Source organism: Rhinichthys klamathensis, unplaced genomic scaffold (assembly GCF_029890125.1).
Source record: "Rhinichthys klamathensis goyatoka isolate OS25496 unplaced genomic scaffold, OSU_Roscu_1.1 h1tg000189l_1, whole genome shotgun sequence".
NCBI lineage: Eukaryota > Metazoa > Chordata > Actinopteri > Cypriniformes > Leuciscidae > Rhinichthys > Rhinichthys klamathensis.
This window is the reverse complement of record NW_026606716.1, coordinates 74,877-99,700: the sequence shown is the minus strand read 5'-3', so window position 1 is coordinate 99,700 and position 24,824 is coordinate 74,877. Positions and strand designations below refer to the sequence as shown.

Genomic DNA, 24,824 nt, shown 5'->3' with positions numbered 1-24,824 from the left:
CGGATCACTAGGTTTTGAGGCAAAGCGATAGTGAAATATGTTCTCTGGTGGTTTATTGTAAAGAGAACAGGCTGAGAGTCATACCTGGTCTTCTGACTGGCTTATCCTGAGCTTTGAATCTGTCTGTTCTTGCCATCCTGCTTCCTTGCATGGAGATATTTTTGCCAAGCCGTCCCTCAGGGACAAGCACAGGACTCGACTCAGTGCCTGAAAGAGCAAAGGAGGTGTCATTTTTTTATTTTTGAAGCTTGTTACAATGCCATGTTAAATATATCTGAATTCAACGATAAAAGCTCTGTTTTAAATCCAAGTTTCCGAGCTAGACAGCATTTTAAGGGACCACAGGTGAAAGTAGGCAGCTTCTAAGATACCACGTTTGGGCCCAAACCTAAGGCAACATGTATTCATTAATGCCACACTTTTTTGGAATCAAATGTGAGTTTTAGTCATATCTCTTGTGCAATTTATACGAGAAGTGTTATTTTTGTGACTGGCCGTTAACAAGGTCGCTGACTAAATAGTTTTTAATCAATTACTTGTTCAATGTTTGCAACTTAGAAGTGGTTTGGTGCTGTTCAACTGGTGACAGAATGGTTGTGAGGAGCATGAAGAATCATTTTCACGCATGAAGTCCAGACATTAACGTCATTGAGAGCCTTTGGGATGTGCTGGAGGAGACTTTACAGAGTGCTGGACTCTTGCATCGTCAATGGAAGATATTGACCAAAAATGTATGCACCTTTTGATGGAAATAACATTTTCGTTAAGGTTTGGACTCAAAGGGGCCAATTGATTTGTGAAAATGATTCTTTATGCTCTCTTCCATCCATTCTTTCTCAATCTGAGCCTGACGAATCTTGACATCATCATCCTGAAATATGGCCATGATGTTTTTGCTACATGTTTGTTTAAGAAATAAAAAGCTACACACTCCATCAATTAGGCTTAGAAGAACTGTTGCCAAACATATAACATGCTAGAAACATTATAATCACTACAATAATTATCCAAACAAGACTTTTTTTGGGGTCCGGGAAGTGTATCTACAAAGGAAAGCATGGTCTCTTTGATGGAGCTGGTTGACTTTGCTGATTAATATTTTTTAATCACCCAAAACAACATATGGTAAGTTGTCCTTTGTGCAGGATGTTGCCTGTGTAGACAGAGCTAGCTCACTAGGTTTTAGAAAAGGGTTTTAAAACAGAGCAAATGACCGATTAGTGGGACTTACTTTGGATTTGATATCCGGGAGGAAGAAAGCGAATATTAGAGAGAGAGATCCATCCTCTGTCTCCATCATCAAACTCCACCATAACCCCACCGGGTTTACCTTCATCACCACCTAGAGGACCAGCAGAACCAGTTAATGTATGTTCAATCGCTCTACAGTAGTTTCTTTAACCTTTGTTTGAATGGGTATGTGTTATCAGGAAACAAAATAATATGTGACCCTGGACCACAAAACCAGTCACATGGGTCTTTTTTTTTTTTAATTGAGCTGAATAAATAAGCTTTCCACTGATGTTATGATAGGATAATATTCGGCTGAGATACAACTATTTGAAAATCTGGAATCTGAGGGTGCAAAATAATCTAATCATTGAGAAGATCCCTTTTAAAGTTGTCCATGTTTCGCGATATTGCCGCATCCACTCACAAAAATAATGTTTTGATACATTTACAGTAGGAACTTTACAAAATATCTTCATGGAACATGATCTTTACTTAATATCCTCCTGATTTTTGACATAAAAGAAAAATCTCTAATTCTATTGCCACAAATACACCTGTGCGACTTGCGACTGGTTTTGTGGTCCAGGGTCACATATATAAATTTGAAATGATTATAAGGACAGGGAAGAATAGTATGTGTGTCTCACCCCTGCGCACATATCCCGGGTAAAGACAACGTGAGCGCTCACTCCAGTAAGCACACACTCTAGTCCCTTCTGTTAGCACAGTCTCGGTGTCAGGGCGTACGTCCAGTACCTAACACACACACACACACACAGGAACAAACTTCTGTCAGGCAATGCCAGTGAAAGTGGTTTTGGACTCCCAAGATGATAAATGACACACACACACACAGAAGTCAATCAGTGAAGCCCTTATGAAAGCGGCACTTATCTCATGCCAGCGTGTTCGGGCTGAAAGCCACGGAAGCGGAGGTGCGGTAAACACTAAACTTGCTGAGTAATAATGAGGAGTGTGTGAATGGTGCGACTGTGATTGCAGGTTTGCAGCGTTTCTCTGCGCCCAGATCCCTCCATTCAGCTCAAACCCCCTTTCAGGTTTCTTTAATTTACTGTTGCTATGGTAACAGGCTCTCTCTGAGTGATGGGATGTGAAGCTGGAGGGGTGTGTGTGTGTGTGAGTGTGAGATTGGTGTCAAAGGTACATGGAGGATTGGAGCGCTCTGGAAAGTGGAAGTTCAGTGTAATTAGAGACAGCTGCTGTAGACCGTTTACACAATCAAACAGCTGGATGACACAAGTGTGTGTGTGTGTGTGTGTGTGTGTGTATAGAGTAGAAAATAGAAATATGAACAATTTAGATGGAAGCCGTAACAATAGGAAATGTTTGAGTGGAGTTGATACAGCACACTACTGACGAGGAGATCAATGTAGAGTAACATGGCTGAATAATTAAACATTTTCAGTTTAAAAAATCTAGTGCTTTTTGTGTAAATACAAAAAATTAGAATTTTTTTGTTTGTCTAATTTTCTAACAAACTTTATTCAGGGTTCATACAGACACTGTTAAATGAAATTCCAGGCCTATTAGGGACTTTTAAAGCACCACTTTTTTGGTTTTCACGGACTACAATCAGAGATTGCACTTATAAAACAATATCTTTATTTTTAAGGATTTATTTTAAAGCAAGGCATCCAAAATGCATCTTATTATATTACTTATAATTAATCTATATTAAATACAGTTTATAATGGCTATTATTGTTCATTGTCGTTACTTCACATCCAGAAACGGTCTATCCAGGGCAGCAGTGTTAACTTTGCGTGAAAAGATTACATTTGTTTTTTTTTTTAAAATTGAACTCTATTTCCTTTTGTATTTAAATAAGTAAATCACTTTTCAAGTACCTCTTCATAAATATAGCTGTTTTCAAGGGTTTTCCAGGACTTAAATTTAAAAAAGTAAAATTCAAGTACTTTAAGCACCTTTTACGAACCGTTTATTGCATTATACAGTATATATATATATATATATATATATATCATGCATGATTGCTAAAGGATGTTGAGCATAAATTCAATAAGTGCCAATACTATATTGTGCATTTTAACTGTATTGACTAATCAGGTTTCAGGACAGTCACTATCCATTTTATCATAGCATATCTAGTAAATGAAGACGTGTACTAAGTCAATGTTTTGTGTCAGTGCCACTGATCCTTGTGCAAGATTAGATTAGAAATGTGGAAAACAAGCGAGTCAACACCACTGATCTCTACCAACACAAACACACGAGCCAGAAGGAAAGAAGTTACAAGCTAAGCTGAACAGACGCCAAGAATGCACTGCGGTTTACACTATATAATTACACTCCATTGGCTCAGATTAGACACAATGTTGTTATAACCTGTGAAACTAACATTGAGGGAGAACACCAATGCCTTCGGAAACATCTAGATGGAGCAAAGCTGAATGAGACAGAACCCAGTTTTTAACACTCAGCCTTATCGCCAGTCATCCAATAAATAGGCTATGACTGTTTTCAAACAGGTTTCCTTCCTAAGTGATGACTGAATTTTCACTTTTGAGGGACTATAACTTTTAGTGGCAGATTTACTAATAGCTTGCGTCAGTGCAAACCCTCTTTTGGCGTAAAACATTTTTTTGTAAGGATTTACTAAAGACACACAGTGGAAAATTCGCACTGAAAAGGCGTGAACACAGTTATTTTTGCGGCTGATCTTATTGCATATGCATTTGTAGGAGTTTCCCTTTCAGGCACAAAATGTCTGGCAGGAGAGTATTTAAATTAATCACACAAGATTTACCAAGGTTTGTCAATTTACTGGTGTTTACCCCATTATTTACCGCCCAAAAAAGCACGTCGCTAAATGGTAGATTGTGTCGGCACTTTTTTTAAATTGCGTTCTCGCGCTAATTTGCCCTGTTTAGTAAATCAGGCCCTTAAAGTGTTCAAATGCAATGCTCACGGCGCAAAATGCTGAAGACAGTTTAACTATCAGTTTTCTGTATGTGCATATTCCCCAACAATTATAACATATGGCATTTGAAGTGCACTGAGAGCGCAGCCACTTATACTGGCGGCTGTTGAGGGGAAAGTCAATTTGCCCTCCTGGCATTTTATCGAGGCTTTCTGTGGGATTTCATGTGTTGTGATAAAAAGATATGAAGGTGCTGGAAAGACCCAGTGCTCGCTCGTGTGTGTGTGTGTGTGTGTCTGGAGGAGGTGGATGGGACTGTGTTTTGGCGGCTAAATAGTGACAGATGCTCCTCACCCATTTGTAACAGGATGTACTTTCCATTAACAGGCTAAAAGAACAAGTGGTCAGTAAAAGGAGACTCTTAAACATCTCTAAACATTGATCTCACCCTCTCAAATGTATTTCATGTTAATGTTATATGAGGTTAGCAATAGTTGCAGTCCTGTTACTAAATTTTATTTGTGTGATTGTCTAGAAATAAATATACAAGTAAAGATAACATGTAATGATAATAATGTAAAACTCTATACCAGAATGGGTAACAAGTAACTGTTTCAATATAAAAAAATAATAATAGTTTCAATTTTAGGTTTAGTCAACTCAAATATCCCAGTTGTATGGAAGCTTGTTTCCGCCACAGAATAAAAAATAAAAAAGGTAATTGCGACTTTTTATTTCACAATTCTGACTTTTTTCTCTCTCACAATAGCGAGTTTATATCTCGCAATTCTGACTTTACATCTTGCATTTCTAAAAAATAAAGTCACAATTGCGAGATGTAAACTCGCAATTGTGAGATAAAAAGTCGCAATTATCTTTCACGATGTTTTATTCTGTGGCGGAAACAAGCTTCCATAAAGTCACTTAGTACAACTTCACATTTCAAGTTGACTAAAATTAAAATTAAGGCATTATGAACACTTACTTTAAGTTGATTTTTTTTTTTTTACAGTGTTGTGAATGTAGTTTAAATTAAATTAATATAGGCTTTGGTTAGTAATGAATGTTTTCAAAGATATTTTTTTTTAAATATTTCTTTTTCTAACAATAAATAAGCAGCAGTAAAGTAAAAATAAACATAAGTAAAGATAATATGTAATATCTAAAGTAACCGTTTCACTGTAAAAGTAACTTGTTGTTTCAACTTAAAAAGTAAGAGTTCGTGCTGCCTTAAAATTTCAAGTTTAGTCAACTTGAAATGTGAAGTTGTATTAAGTGACAACTTGGATATTTGAGTTGTGAATGTAGTTTAAATTAAATTAGCAGGGGCTTTCGTTAGTAATACATTTTCTCAAAGATAATTTTTTATCTTTTAATAATATTCTTACAATAAATAAGCAGCAAGAGTGATTGAGATTGAGGAATGTAGTTACTTGTAAAAGTTAAGAACAAATGGAATGAGTTTATTTAGACTTATTTATAAATGAATTTATTATCAGTCGGACATTATTTGGGGCATCATTTTAAGTATTTAAAACTAGCTACTTTTCATGCTAGATTAATTTCATAATAATAATCCATACATCCTCAAAAACATGGCATTTGTCCCTATAAAGCTATTAAGAAAAAGAAAAAAGTAATGGTGACCAAAGCGTCCCGTATTTGTGTAAAGTGTGTTGTCCATGTGTGTACATGTACATGCTGTCATGTCTGTGGAGAAGGTGTGACGGGCAGAGCCTGATGTGGTGTGAGGAAAACTGAAGCAGAAGGTGTGCTGGAAACGGGACTTCAGGAAATTGTGTTGTGTATAGGGATCTCAGGAAAGAGGAGATTGTTCTGTGTTGCTCTTTAATGGAATAGGGGATTTTGGAGGATGTGGTGTGTGTGTGTGTGTGTCCTGAGAGGCCAAAGCTCAAAGCGTAGGCAGGTTTGTTTGCTGTAAGTGGGAAACTCACGGCTTCCTGCAAGAGCTGCTCCAGGGAGTAGATTCTGGGTCGGTTTCCTCGCTCCCTGTCGATAACAATACTGTAGCTGGAGAGAGAGAGAGAGAGAGAGAGTTATTTTCAATGCTGTGTGTAATGCTTGGCCGTCCGTGTCGAACTCCTACGGAGAGCTCACTTTCATTGGCTGTGACTGATTCTCTACAGCAACACTTCTGCTGCTGAACTCAGGGATTAAGGGAAGTGATGTTGACTTGTGCAAGCAACTAAGGACTGTGGGAAACTAGTGGGAGATGGTCTCTGCTCATTTGACTGTGGTAGTGAGCATAATCCTATCGAAGTAACGTTAATCAAAACAAAAGCAGGCACACACAGAATTATTCACAAAGTAACTTACTACACATCCCCCACCCCTCGCATGTCCCTTGGTTACATATGGTACTTTATCTTGAATACTTGATTCTGATTGGTCAATAGCACCATCCATCTGTATGTTACAATATTAAAACTCAGTCGAATCAATATTTTGTGTACAGTTATTTAATTATGCCATCCAGTATCGTGGACTCCCTCTCGTTTCATACAAACGCAGCGGCGGCCATTTTGTACACTATTTGTTTTGAACACTGTTGGATTATAAGATCCTCATATCAATATTTGGTGTCGAATTATTTACTTATGTGGCAAGTAGCGTGTAATAAGCGGGATGATGTACATCCAGCCGGTTGTTATCTCAGAATAAACCCCTTCAGGGGCGGATGAAGAGCTGATCCTGATCACCCTGTCGGGGGTTATTCTGAGATAACAACCGGCCGGATGGACATCATCCCGCTTAATACACAGAGTTGACGGGACCCTCACTTGTTGACGCTTCAGAAACCACACAAAGTGAACACAACAGTAATCCATACGACCCCAGTTGATGAATCAATGTCTTCTGGAGTGAAACGCTAATGCTACGTTCACACCGGACGCGAATAGCGCGTCAAATTCGCGTCTACCGCGTCTAGTTTGACGCTTGACCACTTTGTGTTAATTCGCGTGTCAATGGCGAAATTGACGCGCGTAAAACAAAAGTTTGAAGCGAAATTTACGCGCGTCAGAGGCGAAAGTTTCGAAACCCGTCGGCGGCCATCTTTTTAGATGTTTATCGAGCATTAGCATTAGCATTATTCGAGAGAGTCACCGCTCGTATATGCTCTGGAGAGCAGAAACAGCTGCGTAGGGGACATCGTCGCTGTACTCGGGTCCACCAGACCCTCCGGAGGGTTTCAGGAGTTTCACCATTTGTTCCAGGAGCTAGGTTTGGTGGACCTAACGGTGAGGACGCTGATGAGGACACCGTAGGCCGTGTAAACCCTCGGCCTCGAGTGGTCGCTGCCTGACGAGCCTGCGCTCTACAGCCCGGCGCAAGGTTCACCCTCGCCCGCACATTTATTTGATAATAAATGGAGCCAGCCTCCAAAAGTGAAACCTGTCCTGTGATTTTTTTTATTTATTATACACTATGTGTTTGTTGTTTTTACATTAAAATAATAATGTTTCATATAATCTAAAATAGATATGGAATAAATAGCATTCAATACAAAATGAGTACTATCTCTCATATATTAAAATCGAGTTTTTATGTGAAAGATTTGCTTTGTTGTGCATTAGAACCACACCAGACATTTTAGTAATATTACAAAATAATTTATTAAAATAACAAACTTTCACTTCACCACGTGACAGCAGCAAGCTGGCTCCTGATTGGTTAACGCGGCGCGAATTGACACAGAAGTTCAGATTTTTCAACTCGGGCGGCAGACGCGAATTCGCGTCAAACGCGTGAATGCACAAATAGCACTAACTAAATCATTCGCGCGTAACGCGCTTCCGCGCCAGACGCTTCAATTCGCGCCATTCGCGCGAACTTGACGCGCGAATGAGGCGTATTCGCGTCTACCGCGCCGCGCTCTCCGCCTCATTCGCGCCGCAGGAATTTTTTACGCGCGTAACGCGTCTTTGCATTGACTTAACATTGAAATCACTCGCGCCTGACGCGCTATTCGCGTCCGGTGTGAACGTAGCATAAGAAAAATATGAATATATCGCTTCTGGCTAACTGTCCAACGCAAGTTCGTGAGTTCTCGCTTGACGTTGTGAAACGTACAAGAAGTGACGGTCCTCTGTGTTTCGACATTACTTTTTGCGTGAATTCCAACGCTCTTCTTACATCACGCCTAACAATGCTCTCATGAAGCCATGCATGACAGTTGGCTGGAAGTGATGGTTCATGGGTTAAAAAGTATCAAATGTTAGTATTTTTCTCATGCACATCGTTTCATTTAAGAAGACAGTGTAGTTTTTGAAGCGTCAACTTTAGAGGACTCTTAAACTAGCATAAAATGGACTCACAGAGACGGAGTCATTTCCAAAATATCTTTGTTTCTGTTCATCTTAAGAAAGTCATGTTCATCTGGGATGGCATGGGGTAAATTATGAGCTAATTTTCATTTATTTTATTTTATTTGATGTAGGGCTACTCAATTATGGCAAAAATCATAATCACTATTATTTTTGGTCTATATATAATGATTATTTAACAATTATTGGTGGGCGATACGATCAAAGTCTTATTTCATGATATCCGTACAGTTTCACAATTATCGATACTTCAGGAAAAAATAACTACAATAAGAATAAAGAAACTGATTACAAACAAAGGACAAAAAATACAAAAATGAAAATAAAAATTAAATAAGCAGATTTAAGTTTTTCAGGAAGATGTACTAACAGTGGTTTTCAGATATGTATTAGCCTACAAAAACAAAATTAATAATCAAATGTAAAATAACACTGCATAGTCTTACTAAACACATGAAATATAGATTAATCCTTATTAAAGCAACTTAAGTTATTCAGTCAAGATCAGTGATTGATTTTCCTTTGTCATTTGTTATTTGATTATGATTTATGACAGACTGAAGCCGGTTTATTAGGCTGATGTCACTTTAAGAGCTAATGCACGGATCCAATATACTGTTACACGCGTTAAATAAAATAAGTCCATTTATTTATTTGATAAGTAGCTGTTTAATAAGCAAGATAATGTGCAGTCATTAATGCAAAATAAATTCATATAGGATCATTCAAGACCCCTCTGCTTTGTCCTGATCCGCCTGGGGTTTATTTTTTTATGGAATTGTGCCATTTAATCATAGTTAAAACAATTGCGCCGAATATCACAGATTTCCTTCCAAAATCCGAATATGAAAAAAGTCTGAAAACAGCCAAACCAGCTCAACAACAGTAAATATGGCGTATGGGTGTGAGGCTCTACACGTACACATCGGGCGACTCCAGAGGCTGCACACGGGCGGCGTACAGTAGCTCATCTTCTTTGGTGATCAGAACCTTGAGTCCGACGGTCAGAAGCTCTTTGGTCAGAACACAGTTCGGAGGAGCTGAAAGATGAAAAGCATCAACTCAAAACACAGTTTCACAGAGCAGACGAGGACTTCATGTCATGGCAAACACCACCTGTCACCCGTTATGATAAAGCGACTGTAGCGCAGTCTGTAGTCTGTAAGACTGTAGTCTTAGTTTTAGGATTAATTCACTTCAGAATTTAAATTTCCTGAGAATTTACTCTCCCCAACGTCATCCAAGATGTTCTTGTCTTTCTTTCTTCAGTCGAAAAGAAATTGAGGTTTTTGAGGGAAACATTCCAGGATTTTCTTTCCAAATAGTGACTTCAATGAGGTCCAAACAGTATTTTTTATTAAAAAAATGTATGGCGTTTGACTTAGTCTTTGCACGTTTTCTTTGTAAACACTGGGTCGGTTCTTCCGCCTACATCCCGCTTGACCTTTGAACATGATTACGTAATGTGTGGCGCATCACAGCTAGTGCAAGACGAGCATTTGTGGTTAAAAAGTATATAAATGTTTTTTTTTTTTTTTATAAAATGGCGGATGGTTTGTCTAGATCAGACTCTTATTCCTCGGCTGGGATCGTTATTGAACACAACTAACTATCCATTTCCTGAGTATTTACTCTCCCCATCGTCATCCAATATGTTCTTGTCTTTCTTTCTTCAGTAGAAAAGAAATGAAGGTTTTTTGAAGGAAACATCCCAGGATTTTTCTCCATATAGTGACTTCAATGGGGTCCAACTGGTCGAAGGTCCAAAGAGTTATTTATTTTGTAAATGGCGTTTGACTCTTTGTAAACACTCGGTCGGTTCTTCCGCCTACATCCCGCTTGACCTTTCAACATGATTACGTAATGTGTGGCGCATCACAGCTAGTGCAAGACCAGCATTAGTGGTTTAAAAGTATATAAATGTTATTTTATATATATAAAATGGCGGATGGTTTGTCTAGATAAGACTCTTATTCCTTGGCTGGGATCGTGTCGAGACTTGCACTGAAAGCTGCACTGAAACTCAGATCTGGACCTTCGACCCATTGGACCCCATTGAAGTCACTATATGGAGAAACATCATGAAACGTCATTTCTGTTCGGCTGAAGAAAGAAAGACATGAACATTTTTTATGACGTGGGGGAGAGTAAATTATCAGGACATTACTAATCCTTTAAGTTGAACACAACTATCCATTCCTTAATGTAAGTTTTGTTAAACAGTTGTTCACACCCGGAGCAAATCTGCCATTTTTATATGGTGTTTGTGTATAAATGTGTCTTTGCAGTGTGTGGACACAACCACCAAACAATGAAAAAAATCCATTCACTCCTTTTTTTTTATTATCCTCAAAACACCTAAAAACTGTCAATAATCAAGCCACAACCATTGAGGAATTTTAATCAAAGTATGTTACAAACTTTACATGAAGCCCCTAAAAGCCTTTAATGTAAGTTTTGTAAAACATGTGTTCACACCTGGAGCAAATCTGCCATTTGACGAGCCGTTTCTCTCCTCATCCTCCTCAGAGAAGCTACTGTCCTCCCCCAGGTGGAAGCCCTCGTCCGCTGCAAAACTCTCCATGAGACGGCTGACCGCTCGACCCTTCGACTGCAACACACACACACACACACAGAAAACTCACGGTCAGCTAAAACTGCTCTCGCGTGTCAGAGTGTTTGAACATCACCTTTACATGAGTTACTTCTTACTCCGCAAGAGAAGACAAGTGTTAAATGCACCGACCATCGCCTGCATGTTTACCTCTCGAAGCCTGGTTCTGCGAGTGCCGCTGTTATCATCGCTGTCCGCAGACTGGGCCTCGGCCGACACGTAACTTCTCCTCTGCCATAACCAAAACGCCAAAGATTAGTTGCAGAGTCCAATTGTATGCAACCGGTCAGTAAGTCTGAAAACACCTACTTGTTTGTAATCAGTATTTTCCCCAGAACAAGTCAAGTCTTTAAAACTATGACATTACTGGAAGTACTGGTGAAACTATAATTTTGATGATTATGGCTTATGAAAACCCCAAATTCAAAATCTCCGAAAATTTGAATATTACACGAAATCAACTTAAAAAAAAGGTTTTAAATACAGAAATGTCGACCCTCTGAAAGGTATAATCATGCATATGTATATAGTTATATATACTAAATATATTAGTTGCACCTTTTAATTTGAATTACTGAAATACACAAACTTTTGCACGATATTCTAATTTTTTTGAGTTTCACCTGTATATGAAATATGCAGCAAACAAAATATGTTGAAACTAAAGATGTCCTGATTAAGTCTATTGTGCCCCTGAACTGGATCCAAATCACTTAAGTTTGATAATCTGACCTATTACTGGTGTGATACATTTCCTAGAGACAGGCACATAATTTCAAGTGCCTTAAATTATTAAAATCAATTGAATGTATATGCTTGACAACTGAATAGCTCTGCAATACATTAAGAAATAAAATGCCTTAATCTAAACTGTTATTTATATAATTGCATAATTACACGCAACTAACTCTCAACCAAACCCTAATCCTACTCTAACCCTATAGTAAGTACATGTAGTTGATTAATATTACTTGGTACTTAAATATATAATTACACTGTATCATTGACACTTTAAAATAAAGTGTAACCCTTTATTTTAAGGTGTCCGACCCGTGTTACAGTGTAATTATATATTTAAGTACCGAGTAATGTTATTTAACTACATGTACTTTTGGTTTAGGCTTAGTTGCATGTAATTATGCATAATGTATAGTTATTACTACGGTTACTAAATGTGGCGTGTAACAAGGACACTGTAAAATAAAATGTTAATGTTTTTTAAATCATTACAAAATAAAGTAAACAAACTAAACATGTCTCCTATCAATTAAGAACCATAGGTCTTATCTTAACAACTTCACAGAAGTTTGCATTGGTTTTAAAAACAAAAACAAAAAAACTAGAAATTAGAATCAATTCCATTTAGTGCAGTACTATAGAAGTAAAACTAGACCACTCAAAATGAGTAATATAATCGCAATTCAACTTCTGAGTGGTGTACCGTCTTGGCATTTCTTCGTAATGCAAAACCACAAATTATTAAAGGGATAGTTCACCCAAAAATGAAAATGATCCCATGATTTACTCGCCCTCAAGCCATCCGAGGTGTATATGACATTCTTCTTTCAGACGAACACAATCGGAGATACAGTGCATTTAAACTATCCTGGCTATTGTGTTCGTCTGTAAGAAGAATGTCATATACACCTCGGATGGCTTGAGGGCGAGTAAATCATGGGATCATTTTCATTTTTGGGTGAACTATGCCTTTAAGTTATTGAAGGTCAAACCGTTACATGCAAACGTGTGTATCTCTGTATACAAATATTCTCTACTACTCAACATTAGGGGTGTAGCGATACCTTCATGTCACGATTCGATACATATCACGATACTGAACTCACGATACGATATTATTACGATACTCCAAGACATGTGATAAAAGGTTAACAAAAAATGTATTGTGTTACATTGTGTGTGTGAATGAATCGGCTTGGACTTGCTGCTGAAACCCAAAGCACAGGACAATGGAGACACCAGAATAAACATATTCATGATTCTGAAGCTGAAAACACAGGATTATTGTAGACGAATATGCTTGAACTCTTTCACTGACTAGATATATTTAAAATAATGTAGGACACTTTTTACTGGTAACATTTGGCATTATCAGTATTCCCCCATTGCATTATTATACACCAGGGGTCTCCAACCTTTTTTCATTTGAGAGCTACTTTTTAAAAATGAAAGTGGCCGAGAGCTACTCATGTAATACAATACTTAAATCTCCTAAATAATGTCTCATAACTCATATTAACAGCTATCCAAACTGTTTTAGACCTAAAATATTTTTTAGGCCTATATATGTCACCCTTAAATGTCAGAGAAAAGAACAGAATCAGAGATTTATTTATTTTTTATAGAAAATTGTACTTTGCATATTATACTTTGCACTTATAATTTCCTTTCATGATTATAGTGACCAAAATGATCACGGTTATCACAGAATTCTGTTAAAAAAATACTACTAAATAAAATCAATTCACCAAGTTATATGTCGAAAACCAGCAAATAACAAAAAAATAGCATCAATATGCTCTATTTGTTTAAATAAACATTAAAATAATAACATTAAAAATGATGGCCAGATTTTAAAGGAGTGTCTTGCAACATGTTATCTACTAACATGTACAAGTTCAAATAAAGTTTTGACAAAAAAGGTTTTATAAAAAGATAAACCTCACATATTTCAGCCTTTAAATCATTTTTATAAAAAGAATGAGTAAAAAAAGATAAATTACGGACATTTACAATGCACATTAGCTTATCTTTTATTATTAATAGTAAAATTCATGTTGACTGAGCTTTCAATGTTGTTACGGAAAGGGTGAAGCTGATTGGTTGGATCTTGTCACATGACCTGCGGTGCGCTCGCGGCATTTGAGGTGTTTTCATCTCGCTGCGCCTGGAAAAAATGAGCGCGTCGCTTCAATTATGAGCGCGCTTGCCCACGCGCCTACATTTGAAATGACGAACTTGAGCGCGCAAAAGACGCGATATGTGAACGGCCCCTTGGCGAGCAACTTCCAATCAGGCCACGAGCTACTGGTAGCTCGCGAGCGACGTGTTGGAGACCCCTGTTATACACTATATTCAACATTATATATAGTAGTTTAATGTAGTACTGACACTAAAACTCTGTAAACTTGATTTTTTTTTCCCTCACACAGTAATTTTTATTTTGGGTGAACTATCCACACTACATATTCTCACTATCCACATTGTTGTATTTTGTATGGCAATATATTGTGACACCCGTAATTACCATCCACCCCTGTGGAGAGAGCGGCATGATGTTTGTTTAACCGAGCTGAAGATCTGCGAGACGCGTAAGTGTGCACACATCTAGTGGCCGCTGCTCACCGTGGCTCTGAGCATGGAGCTCTTCCTCGTGGCTCTCTTCAGCCTCTCGCTGCCGCTGCTGGGGAACGAGAGGAGGCTGCTGGTCTTCCTGTAGTGACCCGGCCAGTGCTTGTCCTGCAGTCTGGGCCGGCCTGGCCTCCTCCTGACCCCGAGAGGCTTGGGCACGGGCACGGGTCTACAGGGGGCCCGTCGCTTCACCTTCACGTCCCCTTCTGTTACGGCACGAAACTGAGATCCTGAACGGGTTTCACCAGATAGAAATAGAGTTAGAATAAATACATACATACACGGCAACACTTTATTTTGATGGTCCCTTTTGAACATTCTGTCGACTGGAAGTAAAGCCACGTTTCCACCGCAGGAACTAGGGGGTTTGGGCTGGTACCCGGTGTGTTTAGGGTCTAAATTAAGTTCTGGGTAACTATCTGGAGGTAGTACTTTTCAGTTCAGGAACTTTCAGCGGCGGGACTTGCTGATTGGTCGAGCTCATGCCGCATTTTGATTGGTTGACTCAACACAGCATTTTATTTCAACCACCATTTTTTTAAATCTGTTGCGGTGCGTGCAGTAAGAGTTGCTATTCGAATCAACAATGGAGTTTAAAAAATACGACAGACGACGAGGTTCAGGCTTTATTAAGCTTAAATTAAGAGGATGAAATCCAGCGGGGACTAATTTGCCAGGTCTGGTGGAAAAAAAGTGACAAATTGTTCCTGGTAATTTCGGTGGAAACGCAGCTTAACTTTGCAACTACATGTCAACTATCTCTCATTAGAGTATTAGTAGACTCTCTGCTTAATATCTGCTAACTCTTTATTGTTAAGCTCCCCTAAAAGACATTATATTGACTATAAGCAACTTTTCAAGTACATGTCTTAACTTATTCTAACCCTAACCCTACCAGTCTACTAATACTCTACTAATACTCTACTAATACTCTACTAATACTCTACTAATACTCTACTAATACTCTACTAATACTCTACTAAAACTCTCTACTAATACTCTTCTAATACTCATCTAATACTCTTTTAATACTCTTCTAATACTCTCTACTAATACTCTTCTAATACTCTTCTAATACTCTCTACTAATACTCTTCTAATACTTTACTAAAACTCTCTACCAATACTCTCTTTTAATACTCTACTAATACTCTACTAATACTCTTCTAATACTCGACTAATACTCGACTAATACTCTTCTAATCCTCTACTAATACTCTTCTAATACTTTACTAATACTCTCTACTAATACTCTTCTAATACTTTACTAATACTCTCTTCTAATACTCTACTAATACTCTCTTCTAATACTCTACTAATACTCTCTTCTAATACTTTACTAATACTCTCTACTAATACTCTTCTAATACTTTACTAATACTCTCTTCTAATACTTTACTAATACTCTCTTCTAATACTCTACTAATACTCTACTAATACTCTACTAATACTCTCTACTTATACTCTACTAATAATCTACTAATACTCTACTAATACTCTACTAATACTCTCTACTAATACTCTTCTAATACTTTACTAAAACTCTCTACCAATACTCTCTTTTAATACTCTACTAATACTCTACTAATACTCGACTAACACTCGACTAATACTCTTCTAATCCTCTACTAATACTCTTCTAATACTTTACTAATACTCTCTACTAATACTCTTCTAATACTTTACTAATACTCTCTTCTAATACTCTTCTAATACTCTTCTAATACTCTACTAATACTCTACTTATACTCTACTTATACTCTACTTATACTCTCTACTAATACTCTTCTAACACTCTCTTCTAATACTCTACTAATACTCTCTTCTAATACTCTACTAATACTCTCTTCTAATTACTCTTATAATACTCTTATAATACTCTTATAATACTCTTATAATACTCTTATAATACTCTACTTATAATACTCTTATAATACTCTTATAATACTCTACTAATACTCTACTAATACTCTACTAATACTCTACTAATACTCTACTAATACTCTCTTCTAAAACCCTTCTAATACTCTATACTAATACTCTCATATTCTTCTAATACTATTTTAATACTCTTCTAATACTCTACTAATACTCTTCTAATACTCTACTGATACCCTTCTAATACTCTTCTAAAACTCTCTACTAATACTCTTTTAATACTCTAACACTCGACTAATACTCTACTAATACTCGACTAATACTTTACTAATATTCTTCTAATACTTTACTAAAACTCTCTACTAATACTCTTCTAATACTCTTTTAATACTCTCTACTAATACTTTACTAAAACTCTCTACCAATACTCTCTTTTAATACTCTTCTAATACTCTTCTAATACTCTACTAATACTCTCTTCTAATACTCTTCTAATACTCTTCTAATACTCTCTTCTAATACTCTTCTAATACTCTAATAATACTCTCTTCTAAAACCCTTCTAATACTCTATACTAATACTCTCATATTCTTCTAATACTATTTTAATACTCTTCTAATACTCTACTAATATTCTTCTAATACTCTTTTAATACTCTTCTAATACTCTACTAATACTATCTTTTAATACTCTTCTAATACTCTACTGATACCCTTCTAATACTCTTCTAATACTCTACTAATACTCTTCTAAAACTCTCTACTAATACTCTTTTAATACTCTCTACTAATACTCTCTTCTAATACTCTAACACTCGACTAATACTCTTCTAATACTCGACTAATACTCTTCTAATCCTCTACTAATACTCTTCTAATACTCTTCTAATACTCTCTACTAATACTCTTTTAATACTCTCTACTAATACTCTTCTAATACTCTCTACTAATACTCTTCTAATACTCTCTACTAATACTCTTCTAATACTCTCTACTAATACTCTTTTAATACTCTCTACTAATACTCTCTTCTATTACTCTAATACTCGACTAATACTCTACTAATACTCGACTAATACTCTAATGAGAGTTAGTAGACATGTAGATGCAACGTTACTTATAGTACTGGTACACTATAGTTATATAATGTGTTAAAGGGACCATCAAAATAAAGTGAAAGCAGAAACACAGCTGAGGTGTGTCTACCACTGGACTTTTTGATGGCCTTTACCATAAAGTTCTTGTCGTTCCCGCTTAATCTTCGCCTTCTGATTGGCTTCCAGTTTGACCACAGAGAAAGGGGACGGGCCGGTGACCGAGAGATCCCTCAGCGCCGAGACCTTGATCTCGCGGCCCTCCTCGCTGGCGTAACTGCCTTCCTCTTCATCTTCCTCTTCCTCTGTTTCGTGAAAAAGCATTTCAGTGTGGCTGTTCACATATGACTTTAATATTTATGAATATCCAAACATAATATATTGGAATCACTAGAAAGAAATGGTTGCAGTACAACTACATCTTGATCTGATTTGGAAATATTCCTGTGCAAACATTTGTACACCATATGAAATAAGGAGTTGTGGTGTTGCTGTCAGGGTTTCTGAGGCGTTTAAGTAGCAAGGAAACTAGACATCATGCGAACAACTTCATATTCTGCTGGATTTCCATCAGCCAAGTTATTGATATTTAAAACGTTTACTGACAGATATTGTTAAACACAAAAGTCTGCACACATTTTCCTGCAATTTCAGTACATTTTTGTAACTGTTCGCAAATCTATTTTTTCCCAGGCTTGTCTATTATTGTGTTATTAACTATTTCATATAAATCACACATTAAGATTTATTTGTTGTTATGTTGGTTCAGGACAATCTCTTCCTGGACCAAACAAAAAGTACGAGAATAACACACACATAAATGTACACACACACACTGCTCTCTCGCAAACTACAAACTTTTCTCACTGCCGCTAAGGGCACATGCACGCAATTAAGAAATATGCAAGAGATCAACACAAGTGGACGATGCTAAATACAGGTGTAAACTGAGCTCTGAAGTGTTTTGAGCTCGTCAACTTTCAAACACTTCCAGAGGGAGTTGAAAACATATTCGACTGGATTGCTTTCGTAGTGTAAACGCTCATGTGATCGAATGTGTTCAAAGATCGTCTTCTCTCCGTCTACTGACCTCATGAGTGAACATCATGAGAAGAGCTCTAGCCAGACGGGGTTAAACTTTGACAGATGAAGACCCAAGTTTGGTTTAAAGATGAAAACATACCAAACACAATGTTCTCTCACCATTCCTGATTTCTAACACACACACTCAGCGTTCGGCTGGTCTTGCGGTTTTAGAGCAGAAACTAAAGCTGATGCTCTCCGTGTGTTTTTCCGTCGTCTCTGAACAAGCAATCGGACTAGCTTATTTTGTCCATTAGATCAAAGATCTGAAAAAAACATACATTTACCCGCCCATAGACCCTCCCCTCGAAGAAATCAGGACAGAAGTGTTTGAAAGTGGACAGAAGAGACGGATTAAAACAATAGGTGTGAACGGGAATGTTTCCCTCGTCCACTTGTGATCCGATCCACCAAAACGCATCTTAACACCAGGTGTAAACAGAGCCGAAGCTTTTCTTACTCTTCCGAGACGAGACTCTCACCTTGCTCAGAGGACTCGCTCTCCAGAGGAGACGTCTCTCCGTCCTCGTCCACTCCCGCGCCCCTGGCCTGCGGGATCCTGGACCCTGGCAAACCAGCTGCTGATCCGGGACTTTTCTTCCTTTCCCTTTTCACCGCCACTGGCTCGTGCCTCTTCCAGCACTCCTGTGTCCCGCTGTCCCCACTCGTGGCTGGGAGAGAGCGCAAGACACAATCACTTCCATGAATACACAACTTTATACTATATCTGAAAACAAAGCATGTCATTGGTTGCATTTGCAATTCGCAAAAGTCCATAATTTAGGTTTCAATACTAAGACTGTGCATTTTGGTTATTCTGACTACTCAAGTACCCGACAGATAGACTTCAGCACTTTTGGCATCTTGTGGTGTGATGTTGCATTTTTAAGATGATTACAAGTCGGAATGCATTTTATATCGGTCACCATATCGGTATCGGCCGATATATGTTTATTTTTAATGTTATCGTTATCGGCCCGATAAGAAAATGTGCCCGATATATTAAAGCCGATAAATAATGTGTTATTTCCTTCAGCTGAGACACTTTAGATGCACACTGTTCAACATGATGGTTTTGAATTCCTTGAAATATGATTGGAAACACTTCAACAAATAAAAATACGGTTCAGTGCAACAGTCATATCATATCGGCTACATAAAATTAACATATAATTAATTATAGAACATCATAATTGTTTGATTGGGACATGGCTTTTAATTGTGAGACTTTTGTTTTTGTAATCAGGCTCTCAAAAATTATATAAAAATTTGGACTTATATATCAATATATCGGTTATCGGCTTTCAAATATAAAGAATTATCGGTTATCGGTATCGGCCAAATTTTTTATATTTGCATTGCTAAAAAAGCTGTAGGGATGCATACCGATATATCGAAATATATATCGGTTATCGGCTTTCAAATATAAAGAATTATCGGTTATCGGTATCGGCCAAATTTTTCATATTTGCATCGCTAAAAAAGCTGTAAATTCTAAATGACAAAAAAAAAAAAAGTACAATTATATTGTAGATTGTACTGACTTCTATTTTTGAAATGTTATCCTGCCATTCTGGGATGGTGATGTTTAGTTCTTCATTGTTACATAATCTTAGCTTTGTCTGTTAAAGCCATATGACCCAGGGCCACCACTGAAGATGAGTTTTACCTGTATCGCTCAGGCTCTCGGACTCGTTGGCTCCGCTGAGCCGTGAGGAATCCCTCTTAGAGTTACTGTGGCCCGAGTACAGGCTCTTAGAGGACAAGGAGAACTCGGGGTCCCTGGAAGCAGGAGTGTGTCGTCCACCGGACGCCTTCTGCTTGAGGTGAGTTATCTGTTGATCAAGGGTGCTATTCTTCCTATAACACTGTGACTTCATCTGAGAGAGAGCAATAGACATTATGAGGCCAACATCAAGACTTGTTCTGGGCTACTTTCTGAACCCTACAAATCACACTGTTCACATCAGGGTTTGAAATTAACTTTTTCACTCACCGGCCAATTTGGCTACTAAATTTCTTATTCAAACTAAATCCTGTCATCCATCTCTTCCTCTTTCATCCTTTTCATCAAAAATTTATTTTAAGTGGAAAGATCAATACAGTACAAAGAACATCATGAAAATGTAGGATGTTGGAAAATAAAGTCTTTCCTGTTAACCACATGCTTTTTAATCTTCACTATTGCTTCAATGCAAATGAACAAGCGTGCCGTTATTTGCTGCGCAGTGACGTGTGTGTTCAAGTAAGCAGATATGAGCAGATTCTGCGCAATACACTGTGTTTAACCCTCTGGGGACCAGAGTGTTTTTGGGGCCCTTGGGATGTTTTGACATGCACTGACATTTGTGCTTTTTTCAGTTATTTATAAACATGTTAATGGCAAAGGTGTAAATTCACTCTATATAGCACAAACGGGGCTACCATGATATCTGAGCAACATGTATGTACATGTTTGTAATTTTAAGAGAATAATGTTTATGCGTGGTTATTGAATAAAATAAAAATGAAAGTTGCTGAAATAAGGCCACAAAACACATATTGATTATTTCTTCACAAGACTTTTGAAAATTGTATCACATAGTCTAGAATATCATGAGGACTCACGAGTATTTCCACTAAATCTGGGAGATTTGGCTTACCGTACACAAACTTCTCCAGCAAAGTGAGTAAACATAATAAGTAACCCGTCAAATTGGCTAGTGATTTGACAGCACAGTTGATTTTTACCCGCATTTGGCGGGTGTTCATTTCAAACCCTGGTTCACATCTCCAAATCAATCCTATGGGAGCAAGAGAAGAAAGGACAAAGACACTGACCTGTGAAGAGCTGAGACGGCCAAACCCTCGATTGGACAGTTTCTTCTTCTTCTTCTGAGAGTCTCCAGCTCCCCGGTGCTCCTCTAGTGGACTTAGCCCCGCCCCCACCAACCTGTCAATCAAACAGCAGACGAGGCTGTTACAGACAGTGCCGCTCAGCAGTGCTGGATATTTGCATTCTTCCCGTAATCCATTTATGCATATCCGTTACGTCATTAACCCCTGCGTCTTTTTGTGCCATTGAATCATTCACTCAGTATATTAGTTCAAAAGTGTTTTGTGACCAAATCAAGTCTTATTATCATTTAATAAAACTGATTTCTGCACTAATGACAACAAAACAACCTATTGTTTATTTTATTTTGAAGCTTTTGAGCTTGAATTTTAACATTAGCATACACAAATTAGGATAACTCTTCAGCCATTTTCTTTCTGTGTTAAACTGAGGCTACGTTCACACTGTCAGTCCAAATCCGATTGTTTGTGTGTCCGATTGGAAATCTGATCTTTTCTGCTCGTCCGGCACTTTGAAACAACACGGCTTCGTTTCAACAAAGTTTCGGCAGCGACTTTCCTATAACGACGTTTGACGTTTACTAGGGGTGTGACGAGATCTCGTGCCACGAGATCTCGCGAGACTAAATATGACGAGATTTCTCGTCGAGTGAAAAAGCTGTCTCGCGATATCCCCATTAATTAGTCATTGCCGTTGCAATCAGTGCAGCACGAATCACAGTTCACTGATCGCGTGATGATGGCGGAGGATTCGTTGCGCAACAGACTAAACGTCTGGTAAATGTCTTATCTTGTAGAATGCGCGCTCAGCACCGCTGCTCCCTATACGCGCGGTCACGAATTTGTAAGTGAAAGTAAAACACAAGCTCCCTGATGTGCATTGCGCACAAATTAGGCTGCATACATAAAATAATCCGTCTCCCAATACCCATCTCTGGACTGTTTATTTGCGGCTCTGGTCTCTGTTGGCACTGCGAATATTGAGAGAGCACTGTAACGTACAAAGGACAACAGACAAGGGAGGCTGCGTTTCTGAACTTATAATCGGAACGCAAGAACAACTGTAGAGACAAACAGCCTCGTTTCTCTCGGCCTTTTCCGAACTCACCGCATTAACCCTATAACTGCCGGTGCAAAATAAAACCGCAATTTCACAACAATTATAAAGAGTCTGTGTGCTAACTTTGATTATGGTTGCACTCGCACTTATTGTTTGCACTTAATAAGACTAAGAGAAAACAGTTATTTATTTTTGTTATTTATACGGTTTTTATTTCTCTGTTAAATGTGTGTTAAAAGGAGTTCAGTTAGGAGGTCACACACAGCCTCAATCAGAAGTTCTGAAAGCTCTTAAATCTACAGTAAGGTCTGAAGAGACTAATGTGAAATTATACAGGAGAAAAGCCAGTCAATAAAAACCTATTACATTGCTTGAATATTGTTTTCTTTCAATGCATTTGATAATTCATACTCATAAAGTAGACCTGAAATGACATGCATTAGAAGATTATTAGTTAAAACATTGAAAAATGCACCTGCATACTATTTTTCCAGCCATGAATTTTGTCATTGAGGATTTCTGAAAAATTGTGCAAAAATCTCGTCTCGTCTCGTTCTCGTGAGCCCAATCTCGTGTCTAGTCTCGTCTTGTGAGATAAGCGTCTCGTCACACCCCTAACGTTTACATTTTACGTGGCGTGAGAAAGCCACATAAATCAGAGCGGTCAGACAGAAACGGGTTTACAGAAATGTGATTTGAATAGGATTTCAAACCACATATGGATGTAAAAAACGCATTTCATGTGATTTTTTTGCTGTTCACAATAGCTAATTCTGATCGGATTTCAATCGGAAATGCACAAAAATCGGATTTGGACTCACAGTCTGGTGGTTGATTATGATTTCACTTTTCTAGCTTTAGTTAGTGTGTAATGTTGCTGTTGGAGCATAAACAACATCTGCAAAGTTACAGCGCTCAAAGTTCAAAGCAAAGGGAGATATTTGCTTTTACAGAAATGGCTTTTTTAGGGCTACAACAAACGGCTGGTAGGAACTACAATGAGCTTCTTCACGGGTTAGTGACATCACACACCCTAACATTTACATAAACCCCGCCCCCGGTACACGATTTATAGATTATCATGACAGAATATGCTAATCAATGACTAAGATAACACATCAGCTTCATAAATTTATCAACTAGCCATTCAGAAATGTTGTCTACATGTTGTCACTTCTTCTTGAGTCTCTTCATCTTTGTCCGACTCCGGTTTGAACATAAAAGGCTAAAAGTTTTTGAGATTTTCAGGACACGAGCTCTTGAAGCTCCGCCCCCTGTGCCGGGAGCAGCCGCTCATTTGCATTTAAAGGGACACACACAGAAACGGCGTGTTTTTGCTCACCCTCAAAAAGTGACAATTTTAACATGCTATGTAAAAATATCTGTGGGGTATTTTGAGCTAAAACTTCACACACACTCTCTGGGGACATCAAAGACTCATTTGAAATCTTGTGAAAAGGGCATTATAGGACACCTTTAAAACAGTCTTTTTCAGTGATGAGTGTATTTGCTCAGCAGGTCCAACCAATTAAATTCTCCTTCAGAAAGCACATTATATTCCTGTGTGCGTGTGCAATAATCAGTCTTGAAGTCAGGTGCTTCACAGGAGACTTAAAAAAAAAAATACAAGCGATTTGTTCACTTAAAAGTTGCTCAGGGAGTGTCGGTATATATGAGTAAACAAGAAGAGATCAGAACAAACCGCCGCCTGCTCTTCCTCTGATGAGTATTGAAACAGTGAAGAAGAAAAACGCATGTTCTCCACACCCCACGCTTGAGGAACTGTGATCAGACAGCCGTCCCGCCACTGTTCACGGGCATAAAAAAAGCCCAGTGTGAATTATCAGGGGAGATTTCTGCTACAAAAAGGGGCCGGTTGCTTTGAAAAGACAGAGCGAGGCATTTGAGGGCACTGCCTGTTTGACGCTATTGTTCTTGGTGAATATCAGAGCCCTTGCAGTCGTGTTTCCATATCAGCAAGGCTCTGAACGCAGGCTCGGAGCGAATGCCCTTGAATTTCCCTGGAAACCTGCCCGACAGACCGAACGCAAGACCGACGGCACACAGGACAAAAGACCCCCTTCCGTCCTCCAGCAAAAGAGCCGAGCGCTAGTGTGCCGTCACTCACACGGGCCGTCTAATCGCCGTCAGACATCTCTGGAGAGGCTGTCTTTGTGGAAACCTAATTGAGATTTTGTTTGCTGTAATGTGCTTCTGCTTATGTAATCCCAGGGGGAAATGCTGGTTTGCTCTGAGGTTGCTTTTTTAAAAGCTCAGGAGACATAATGGAGATCTCAGTTGTGTTTCATTTAAGCATCAACTCTGCCTCACACCAAGAACGGTTACTATAAAGATAACTACATTAGCATCCATATACCAATGTTCTGTTTATTATAAGAGCGCTATTATAAG

At 38.2% G+C, this 24,824-nt stretch overlaps 1 protein-coding gene across 1 annotated transcript in view; it reads right to left on the bottom strand.

Annotated features, from left to right (window-relative positions):
* LOC130095236 (BAH and coiled-coil domain-containing protein 1) overlaps positions 1 to 24,824 on the bottom strand; it is a 71,722-nt gene that overhangs the window by 4,544 nt on the left and 42,354 nt on the right. The window contains exons 15-26 of the mRNA XM_056261923.1: positions 21,338 to 21,449; positions 20,187 to 20,397; positions 19,000 to 19,188; positions 17,572 to 17,733; positions 14,459 to 14,694; positions 11,246 to 11,326; positions 10,960 to 11,092; positions 9,404 to 9,521; positions 6,091 to 6,166; positions 1,881 to 1,989; positions 1,232 to 1,342; positions 85 to 207 (exon numbers count right to left, since the gene is read on the bottom strand). Of these exons, the coding sequence (XP_056117898.1) occupies positions 85 to 207; positions 1,232 to 1,342; positions 1,881 to 1,989; positions 6,091 to 6,166; positions 9,404 to 9,521; positions 10,960 to 11,092; positions 11,246 to 11,326; positions 14,459 to 14,694; positions 17,572 to 17,733; positions 19,000 to 19,188; positions 20,187 to 20,397; positions 21,338 to 21,449 (1,661 nt within the window). The remainder of the gene's footprint in view (positions 1 to 84; positions 208 to 1,231; positions 1,343 to 1,880; positions 1,990 to 6,090; positions 6,167 to 9,403; positions 9,522 to 10,959; positions 11,093 to 11,245; positions 11,327 to 14,458; positions 14,695 to 17,571; positions 17,734 to 18,999; positions 19,189 to 20,186; positions 20,398 to 21,337; positions 21,450 to 24,824) is intronic.